The following is an 11,410-nucleotide window of genomic DNA, read 5'->3' as shown; positions in this document are numbered from 1 at the left end:
CATTCTGGGAAAGGTCAATCATTTTGATAAGCCTTACATGCTTCCTGTCCCTGACAATGGGAACTATTAAGTTCAAATAACAAATTGAGGATTAACTCTAGTCTCCAGTCCCATGAACATAACTTTCTGCTAGCTTCTGTGACTTCTTGGTGGGTAGTTCTCGTGTACCTGCCCAAGGTGTTTCACATTGTAAAATGCTCAAGAGGATAAACAAATTGGAACAATTCATTTCATATTACAGTAGAAGAATTCAGTACACCATCAGGTTTTTAAGTTGAAAATAAATGAATTAATAAACAATACACAAGGTTTTAGACAAGCCATACATGAAAGAACACCCCCCACCCCAATACATATACATATGTATAAACCACCTTATGTATTTAAAGGTCATATGCAATTACTTAAAAAAAAATTATATAAACAAAACCTTTTATGATTTTTTTTTGTTTCAGAAAAAAATTGATTTAAAACTAAACATTAAAATGCATTTTTTTGCTGGTTTGATGCAGAGGATGGCCTCACCTAAGATCAAATCATCAATCTCCAGTGCTTAATAGAACCGGTAGCACCTCACCAGTGGATAGAGCAAAACCACAAAACTGACATAATTCTTCAAATGTATTTCAATAAAATATTGAAACATATCTAAAGGAAACAAGAGAGTCAAAATCACAATGTTCAATTTTCCATAAATCAGTACATACTACTTGTAAAAATTATAAGAATTTTTTGTTGATGTAATTTAAGGGGTCAGCTTCATTTAATTTGTTCACTCTTCTTTTCAAGCAAATATATGGTTCCTTGACTGTAGACTAACACTGGGGTAGACACCAAGAATGGTGCATTATGGGTTATAAATGATGAAGCCATATACTTGATAAGTGTGTGCAGTGGCCAGGGGTTGTGTTGGTGGTCTGGTCTGGTCCATCTGGTCCATCATTCGAGGACCAGGTACTGCATGTTATTACAGGAACATTGCCCAATAGCAGTGAAGTAAAGAAGGCACAATATTGACCATAATCTTGATTATAGCACTTTATATCTGACTACCTATATATTTTCATTAATATCTTGATAAACATTTTATCAACAGACATGACTGCCGTCATTTTGTATATAAACATCTCTTGCTATATACCATTGGTGTTTGTACAGAAGTACAGTATTATTTATGTATATTTACTCAATTTTATCAACAATAATGTATGTAAAGGATATGATACAGGTGACTTCGTCCTGAATAGGAAGCACAGATGATGCCTCAAAATGTTACTGCATCTAAATGGGGTGTACAGAGAAAAGCCTTGAAATGTTACCTTGCCTAAATTGCAGAGGACAATTTGTAAATTTTTTCTCATGAAATGGAACGTGCATAAAACAATCGTAAAGGGACTTATTATCAAAATAGCATCAGCGTGTTTGTTTACAAACTAAGGTACTACAGTACACTGAATAGGTAAATTACAACCTTCAACATAATTAATGCTTGCCAAGCACTATAGGGTTGCACTGACTTTATCACTTCTACTCTGAGCAAAACAGGCAAACATATTTGGTTTAGCATAAACAAATATAATTTTCAAAAGAAGCCAGCAGGCCGGGAAGACAATGTCTGTGTCGCAGGATCTTTAAAAGGTGCTAAATGTCACTAAGGATGCCATTATGAGACAAAAAAAAAAAATTGAGCAACACCGAGCATAAATATAAATAAAATAACTTAATAATGCTAACTTTGTATTTTGTGCACCTGAGACTTCATGGAACATCACTCTCCACTGTTCTTAACCCTTCATAGCATAGATTACATCAGGCATTATCTGTATGTCCACAGAAAAATGGTATTCACAACAAGGTTTTTTCTTTCTTTCTGTACAGGTATTATTAAAAATCATAAGCATTTTTCTGTGCATAAGAAAATTGTCTCCAAAAATTGTGTCACTTTTAAAGGGAGTAGTTGTTTACCAGCCTCAAGTGCTGACCAGGAACCGTGTACCAGTGGCAGTTTCACATGTTGTAAAGTACCTAAAACATCTTAAGATGTTATGCACCTCATAGATTGAACATCTTAAACTGTAATCCACATTTCAAGGGTTAATTAACTCTGCTTTCTGCTTAAAAGTAATCACAAAATGTTTGCTGCTAGTAGGAACCTTTAATGACATTCCCTGTATTTAGAGTTGAAACAATGGCAGGATGTTCAGTTAACTTTTGGTGTCTGTGAACACAACAAAACCACAGCTGGGTTGGTGTCTTTGCCTGAGGAAGGTAATTATAAAAAAAAGGCACCAAACCAGGAAGGCTATGTAGCACCACCAAAGTGCAAAATAATCAGAGGGCGCTAAATATCACCAAGAATGCCAATACGAGAACAGAAACGCATAAGGCGAACGATATCAAAAGTATCCGATTCACCAAGAATTCTATCGATGGACAAGTGACCGCGAGGGACGGTCGGAAAGCAAGACAAACGCTCGTCCTGGAAGTCAGGACATTCATAAGGATATGCACAACTGTAAGAGGGACAACGCAATTTGGACAATAAGGAGCAGGGCGGCGCTCCATTAAGTGATCACGGGTTAAGCGAGTATGGCCAATCAGCAGCCTTGCCAAAGCAGTTTCCCACTGCCGGTTACGGTGGTAGGAGGAAAACCACGGGGACACACTACGTTTGAGAGTATGCCGCTTGTTACTAACTACAGAGGACCAACAACCCTGCCAACAGGCAAGGATGGAGGAATGAATAACAGGATAAAAGTCGGAATAAGGAATACCTTTACGGGAGATGGGACAAGAACGGATAGCTTCCCTAGCGGCAGCATCTGCACGCTCATTTAAAGAAACACCAATATGGCTGGGAACCTAGCAAAACTCTACTGATTTAAATTTACTAGAAATAAGAAACAGCCAATTTTGAATCTTGATACCCACCAGATGGACAGGATTAAAGGACCCCTAGAGCCATGAGGGCACTACGAGAGTCAACTACAACCACAAAGGAGGAATGACAATGAGAAAGCAAGAGACAGAGAGCATAGAGAATAGCATAAAGTTCTGCTGTGAAGACGTTAGCCTCCGAAGGGAGGCGACACATATAAGTGCGATCAGGAAAAACAACAGAGTAGCCCACACCGTCCACAGACTTAGACCCATCGGTGAAGATGGAAATAGAGTGGGAGTGCGAAGTAAAGTGCTCAAGGAAAAGGCGTTTCAGAACCGTAGGAGAGGTAAAAGCTTTAGTGATGCAAGTCAAGGACGTATAAAACTTTGGAAGGGGGACTCTCCACGGAGGCAAGGAAGGAACAATACGAGGAGAAACATTAGAAATATGAACCGAAAGAGAATCCTGTAAGCAAGATAACCGGACAGAAAGAGGGAGGCGATGAAGAGGAACAGGAACCACAGGAGGGGATAAAACTTAAAGCACGACAGAGGCGAGAGGAAGGATGTTGTAAGGACCGCACAAGATAGAGAAGACAGTAGCGAACACGGCAGTCCTGGAGAGAGAGGAAGCCAGCATCAACATACAAACTGAGGGCGGGAGTCGAACGAAAGGTACCAGAGCTGAGACGCAACCCAGTATGGTGCAAAGCATCAAGACAGCGAAGGGTAGAAGGAGAAGCAGAAGAGTATGCAGGGCAACCATAATCGAGTTTAGACAGGACGAGAGAGGAGTGCAAATAGAGGAGCATGCGCCTATCCGCTCCCCAAGGAGTATGGGACAAAACCTTAAGTAGGTTAAGGGCCTTAGAGCATTCAACCAGGAGGTAAGAGATATGGGCTGACCAAGAAAAACGAGTGTCAAAGATTAACCCCAGAAGCTTAGCGGAATCCCTGTACACAAGGGGATGACCATAAAGCAACAAAGAGGGACGAAGAACGACATGCTTCCGAGTAAAAGTCATAGCACAAGTCTTAGACGCAGAGAACTTGAAGCCATGATCGGTGGCCCAGGATGACACTGCACCAATCGCAAGTTGAAGCCGCCATTGAAGGAGAGGCGAATCATCACCAGGACAGCAAAGGGTAAGATCGTCAAAATAGAGAGCAGAGAAGACGCCAGAAGGAAGAGAGGAAAGAAGACCGTTGAGGGCAACTAGAAAAAGAGTAGTGCTCAGAACACTACCCTGGGGTACACCCTCATACTGCCGAAAAGGGGCAGAGAGAGTGGTACCAAGTTGCACACGAAAGGAACGACGAGAGAGGAAACTCTGGAGGAAGAGAGGGAGATTCCCATGAAGGCCAAAAGAATGAAGTTGAGACAGAATATGATACCACCAGGTAGTGTTGTAAGCTGTGAGTTGTGAGAAGGAGAGAGGTGGTGATAGTGTTCTAAGAACCACATCAAACTAACGTTAACCATACGTTCAAAGAGGTTGCAGACACAACTCGTGAGGGAAATAGGGCGTAAATAAAGTCCTTGGGGATGAACTGAGAGACCCTGGTTTCTGAACAGGGAGGACAACAGCATCGAGCCAGTCTTCAGGAACTGACGAGGACTCCCAGACCCGATTGTACAAACTCAGTAAATACTGAGATGTGCACGGAGGGAGATGGCGAAGCATTTCATAATGAATGCCATCGGAGCCCAACGCCGTAGAACCGCTGAGAGCTAGGACAGACTGAAGCAAGCTCAGAGAGAGAGAAGGGATCATTAAAGGGAAGGCGAAGATGAGTACAGAAATTTAAAGGACGAGATTCAAGAATTGGCTTACGAAAGAAGGAAGGATTAGGAAGATGAGAACCAGAACTAACAGATGAAAAGTGGGAACCCAGTTCGGTCGCGACCTACAATAGGTCCGCCACAAGAGCACCACGGAGGCGAAGGACCAGCGAGACATCAGGAACGAACTTACCCGCAATCTTGCAGATACGCTTCCAGACCAGTGGTAGAGGAGTTTCGGACGTAACGGTGGAGACATAAGATATCCAGCAAGCACATTTAACCGCATGGATGGTCCTACAGGCCACCGCACTCGCCTTCCAAAACAAAACAAAAGACTCAACCGTCTGCCAGCAGCAATCTCTCTTCTAGGCTGCACGCTTACAGTGGACAGCCCGAGCACAGTCTACATTCCACCAGGGAACGCACTTCTGTGTTCCCGAGAGGAAGAGTGAGGAATAGAGCGGAGGGCAGCGTCAAAGACAGTGTTATGATAAAGAAGGAGGGTGCGAGGGAGAGGCAGAACGGAGAGGTCGGAAATAGTAGCACGGAGAGTAAATAGGCACCAGTCAGCCTCGCCAAACGGCCACCTAGGGAAGGAGAGAGGAGAGTGAAAAGATAAAAAAGTAACAAGGATAGGAAAATGGTCACTGCCATGGAGGTCATCAAGGACCCGCTACCCGAAATCTAAGGAAAGGGATGATGAGCACAGAGAAAGATCGAGACAGGAAAGGGAGTGAGTCCAAGAGTCCAAATGAATGGGCTCACCAGAATTAAGAAGGGACAGAGAAGAAGAGAGGATGAAAGGATCAAGGAGGCGACCCCGGGTGTTTGTCAGCACATCACCCCAAAGGGCATGACGACAATTGAAATCACCCAGCAGAAGCACAGGCTCCTGCAAGGAGTCAAGGTGGTGTTTAAGATCGGGAAGAGAAAATGGGACAGTGGGGGGAAGATAAATGGAACAAACCGTGTATCATTTATGCACAAAGACACGGGCAGTAGAACAGTGGAGAGGCGTGGAAAAAAGTAAGGGGACGAAGGGAACATCTGAGCGAATCAAGCGAGCAGAAGTTATAGGCCCCAGCAACAGCTCGGGAAGGGGGGGGAGAGAAAAGAATAGCCATGGAAGCGACCAGGATGAGCACCAAGCATTGGCTCCTGGAGACAGACACAAAGGGGCAAAAACTGTGAAATTAGAAGTTGGAGGTCAAGGAAATTGGCGTAATATCCATGGATGTTCCATTGAAGAATAGACATCGGCAAAAAGAGAAAGGATAGCAACAGAAAGCAAAGAAGAAACAAAGGTGAAAAAGGAACACAGCATGTTAAAGAAGCACAGGGTCAGGATCAGGGTCAGCGAAGTCAGGGTTAGGGGGCATGGGTAAACTGAGTAAAGAAGGAGGGAAAGAGGACAGACCAGAGGTGGACGAGCAGGGTCTGGAGGAGGAGGAGGAGGTGGAGAAGGAAGAGGAGGAGGAGGAGGGGCAGAAAGAGGGGAGCGCACCTCAGCAAGGGCAGTAACCGAGATGGAACCGGGTGCTAAAGAAACCCAACAGTAGGAACGGGGCTCCACCACCGAAGCGGGAGGGGCAAGGAACGATAGAATCAGAGATAGGAGGCGAAGAAGAAAGCAAAGCCTTCTTACCTACTGGGAAGGAGGAAGGAGAGGAGCCAGGTTTCCACTTCTGACTCAAAGAGACAGGTGTCCCAACAACAATGTACTGGGCAACAGACTCCAGCGTCTCAATAGGAGAAGAAGAGCGAGAGCGAACAACACGACCACTAGGAGAGCGATGGACATTGGCCCATACAGTCAGGCGGCGTAGAGAGCCAAGAGACGGAGGAGAATGACGAGAAGGAGGACCAGAGGGAGAGGAGAAAGAAGACACAGGAGACATGACAGACTGGGTAGAAATAAGGTGAACCCTAAACAGAGAAACAGGATGGGGACCCTCCGGGACAGAACGGAGGGAAACAGGGGAGGTGGTGGTGGGCGTGTCCGGGTCTAAGGCTTGGAAACGGTTGTGAGACTGAGGAAGGCGGGAAGGATGAGGAGAGGAAGAGCACACCACGCGAGCACAGGAGACGCCACCGAAAGAGGGGAGGTTATCTTGAGGTTATCTTGAGATGATTTCGGGGCTTTTAGTGTCCCCGCGGCTCGGTCCTCGACCAGGCCTCCACCCCCAGGAAGCAGCCCATGACAGCTGACTAATACCCAGGTACCTATTTTACTGCTAGGTAACAGGGGCATAGGGTGAAAGAAACTGCCCATTGTTTCTCGCCGGCGCCCGGGATCGAACCCGGGACCACAGGATCACAAGTCCAGTGTGCTGTCCGCTCGGCCGACCGGCTCCAGACTGCCAATGGGGAGACAATGAACTTGGCGCCAAGCCTCAGGAAAAGACAAACGGTCCCGGTGCTTCAAGCTGAGGACGGCCGCCTGAAGTTTGTAACGTATACACGTGTGGGAGAAGGTAGGGTGGGCCTCACCGCAATTGAGGCAACGGGCCTGGGGAGAAGTGCACTCCAACTTAGAGTAACCCTCGCCTCCACACATGGGACAGAGAGAGACAGGACTAGAGCATTTGAGGGCACCATGCCCAAACCTCCAGCACTTATTGCAGAGCCGAGGAGAAGGAATGTACTCCTGGACAGAGCACCTGGCACCAGCAAGAATGACAGAGGCTGGAAGGGTCCTACCATCAAAGGTAATCTTCACAACCCAAAGGGGCAGACGGCGATGACCACGAGGGGGCCGAATAAATGTATCCACCTGGAGGACAGAATGACCCTGGGCCTCGAGGATATGCTTGATATCCTCGTGGCAGTCTTTTAGATTCCTAACACCGGTCGCAATATGGTGCAGGAGGAGAACAGTGCCAACACTGGCATTTAACATTTAACACTGGCATCTCGCCAAGGCAGGATAAGGTGGCCAAGCGGGTGGCTGCATCCTGAGAAGGAGCAGCAATGACACGTGTACCAAGACGGGTGGGGTTGAAGGTAATAGAGGCATCTATAGAATCTACAAGATGACTATGAAGGGAAAAATCGTCAGGAGGAGTTGAATCTTAAGGTTGGAGGTGAAAGTACTTAGTCCACGTAGCAGGATCAAACAAAGCATGGTACGAATTAGTATGGGAAGGGAGCATACGAGAGCGGCCGTGGCGGGGACGGCGATGAGAACCTTTGCCTGAGGAAGGCCAAGCAAAAAAAAAAAAAACACCAAATACATGTTCAAATAAATGGAAGTGTGACTGAGTTGATCTATGTATATTATATATGAACACTAACCTGGTCCAGTGTAACACAATCTCATAGATATGGGAAACTTAAAGCTACTTTTGTGAAGGAAGTATCCCTACTCAAAACTTGTTTTATTTTTAACACTTTTTAAAACTGCTAAACACTGTTAAAAAGCTAAATATGTATTATGTGTCAACTTAAAAATATTGAATTTTATATTGCATATGACCTTTAAATTCCCACAATGTGAATATTTTAAGTGCACTTCTATTTCATAAATTTTTTACCATTGTGAAAGTAAGCCAGTACGGTGGTTAAAAGATATAGTATATTGACGTTTATTGTTGTTAACATCTCTCATGTTTAAATATATGCTTCAAGGTGACATTCAATCCAAAATAGTTAAGTACAATTGGTGAACTATCCACTAGGGAGCCTTGACATGCTATAGTATAGCTTTGTTGCTAAAATCTTTATGTTTAAGCACAGACAGTACAAGTGATATATACACCTACCAAGAACATGGTAACATTCCACTCAATGACGAGCTGCCTCAAGTTCTGTAGAAGCTTATCACCGAGTGATTGATGCTAGTCCTTGACTGCTGTGTTTGTTCTACTTGACAGCTCCTGCTCCTTGTCCACTGTAATGTGTTATGGGGTTGGACTCCATACCTTCAGCTGCTTTTGGAAGTACTGTATAGGGATGAAGTCTGTCACGACAGTTAATACAGCGTATACAGTAACTACAATATATATACTTTAATGAGCTTTGCTTGGATATTAATACGCCGCCTTACATCCTCAGTCTAAGTTCATCTTCCATTACCTTGAAATCATCCCAATGATAGGAAATTCATCTATTGTATACTATATTTAATACATCTTACTGTTCATAGTTGACCTTGACACAGAAATATTCATCACATATAATACTAATCAGGTCACACTGTATACCATCCTTAATGTTCTGGGATGCAAAAGCCATTAGTCACTTTTACTGGTCCATTAACTACACTGATAGGAGGCGGGATGTCGATACCTCTCGTGTCCATACTGACGCTGTCCTTGAGGCTGGCGAATGGTATTGTGGACGTGGCCGGAAGGGATTTCTTGATCATTACCTCAAAATGAGTGGGAAGAATGGGGTTATATGGAGCTAATGACTCTAAATGAGCGTGATGCGAAGAGGACAGTTTGGGTGAAGCAAGGAGGGGACTGTGGTGGTGCAGGTGCATGTTGAGCCCGGAGCCGGGACAAGAGCCACACGCTGCCTCCTCAGCTTCAGCTGTTGGTGTTAATAACCAGTGAGTACACACTGTATGTGACCATGGCATACATTTACTACATAAAACCAATCTTCCACATATCATTCATCAATGAATACTTTACATTAATAGTTATATAATTATCAATCCTAATTACTCAAAACAGAATATTCCAACAGTAGGTAAATGTAATTGTTACCCTTCCTATTCCTTCTATTATTAGTATTAAACATATAACAAGTAAAGGTTGCTAATTATATTGCACAAAAGAACTTTTAATTATAGTAAACAATCCCAATACATTTTTATATAAATGAGTATCAGGTGAACAAAGCTTTACAAAATACCTGTACTTTATAAATTCTTAATTGATCTATCGTGCACTAAATGAATACTGGGAAGTTCAACAGTTACTCTAGCATTTCCCATCTATTCTCTATTTGATATTTACACAAAATACATCCATCATTAATTCCAGCTATATTTAGTATTTATCACAGCATTCCTGGATCTCAACACCACATTCACTAACTTGATTCTTGGATCTTAACATTCAACTCTTACATCTATCACCACCACAGCTGCTGCTGCCGTGTTTCCAACATTCCGGAGCAACCAAAATAGACATACCAATGCATAACATATTCTTTCTAATTTGCTCAGCCAAATAGTTATACTTCATGGAATTTCCCCCACATTTCTATGCTATCACAATGAAATCACAATGGTGTGATATATTAATATCATGCCATTGTGATAGCACTGCAATTTGATGTAGGGCGTATAAACGCCCCACCAGTGTAAACACGATTACCGTAGGCCAAAGTGTGGGCAGGTCACCTATAAAACCCAGGTTGGGTTCCAGTTCGGGGCCTACAAAACTCTCAGTGAATTCAGTAGAGTTCTGGGTTAATCAACTTTTGCACCATCGTGGCAGTCAATTAAAGCAGGTGTCTGGGAATCATCAGGATGTGGTTCAAGTTACTACATTGCCTCAAAATGATTTTCTATTCTAGCAAGGAAACATGTCAAGGTAATGCTTACATAATCTGAAATTACTTTTCTTAGGGCGATGATAAGGATGCACAATTGAATTAAAACTGGGCAAAGATCAACTTAATATAGACTTTTTTTGGTGACTTATGTCCTAGATGATTTACCAATTTTGTCATGTGCTTACCTATCAGCGAATACAGGAAAGTTAGATCTGGCCCTTTATGCACCACCTCCTAGCCATTCATACCTGACTTGGTAATTACCATTTTCAGTATTAACATTTCATAATATTTTTTTTAATAGTTGTGGATGGACTTGGCTTCAATAACTCATTCCTTCACTGCATTCCACTTGCCCACTACCGGTATAGGGAATGAGAAGTTCCTTACATCTCTTTGAATCAAGTGCATATCCAGCTTCCACTTGTGTCCCCTTGTCCCATCTCTTTTCAATTTAAACAGTCTTCCTTTATCCACTTGATCTATTCACATCAAGATCTTGTACATAGTTATCATATCTCCTCTGTGTCTTCTCTATAAGGTTCTGAAGCTGAGTTCTCTCAAATTGCAGGTAGAAGGATGATATTCAGACGTTAAAAATGGGAAACAGGTTCACGGAAAATTAAAAAGGAAATGTGTGAAACATTAAACGAAAAGTTCCAAAGTGAGTTTGAACAAAATGAAATCTTCAGAGAACCAGAGATAATAAAAATTCCAGAGCAGAGAACAACACAGAGCACATAGAGGTGTCTAAGAGACTAAGTGAAAAAATGCTCAAGGAGCTAAGTAAGAATAGAGCAGTTGGCCCAGTTGGAGTTTCACCATAGATTCTGAGAGAATGTACATCCCGAGCTCAGCATTCTACTTCAATTGATTTCTCAGGCATCCCTGTGTACAGGAGTCATAGCAGACGTGTGGAAAAAGGCTAACATAGTTCCAATCTACAAAAGTGGCAGCAGGGAAGACCCCTCAATTATAGACCTGTATCAATGACAAGTGTAATAGTCAAAATATCGGAAAAAATAATTAAAACAAAATGGGTAGAACACCTGGAGAAAAACTATATAATAACGGACAGACAATATGGTTTTCCATCTGGGAGAGCCTGTGTAATGAATTTACTCAGATTCTAGGATCGAGCTACAGAGATTTTACATGAAAGAGATGGTTGGGTTGACTGCATCAATCTGGACCTAAACAAGGATTTTGGCAGAGTTCCAAACAAGAGGTTGTTTT

General features: G+C 43.1%; 1 protein-coding gene across 1 annotated transcript in view; it reads right to left on the bottom strand.

Moving 5' to 3' along the window:
* Positions 1 to 8,238: 8,238 nt before the first annotated feature.
* Ttd14 (TRPL translocation defect 14) overlaps positions 8,239 to 11,410 on the bottom strand; it is a 330,131-nt gene continuing 326,959 nt past the window's right edge. Inside the window, exon 12 of the mRNA XM_045743040.2 lies at positions 8,239 to 9,199. Within this exon, the coding sequence (XP_045598996.1) occupies positions 8,874 to 9,199 (326 nt within the window). The 3' untranslated portion in view covers positions 8,239 to 8,873. The remainder of the gene's footprint in view (positions 9,200 to 11,410) is intronic.

Source organism: Procambarus clarkii, chromosome 31, assembly GCF_040958095.1.
Source record: "Procambarus clarkii isolate CNS0578487 chromosome 31, FALCON_Pclarkii_2.0, whole genome shotgun sequence".
Lineage (NCBI taxonomy): Eukaryota > Metazoa > Arthropoda > Malacostraca > Decapoda > Cambaridae > Procambarus > Procambarus clarkii.
The sequence above is the reverse complement of the archived record's forward strand: the minus strand, read 5'-3'. Positions and strand labels throughout refer to the sequence as shown.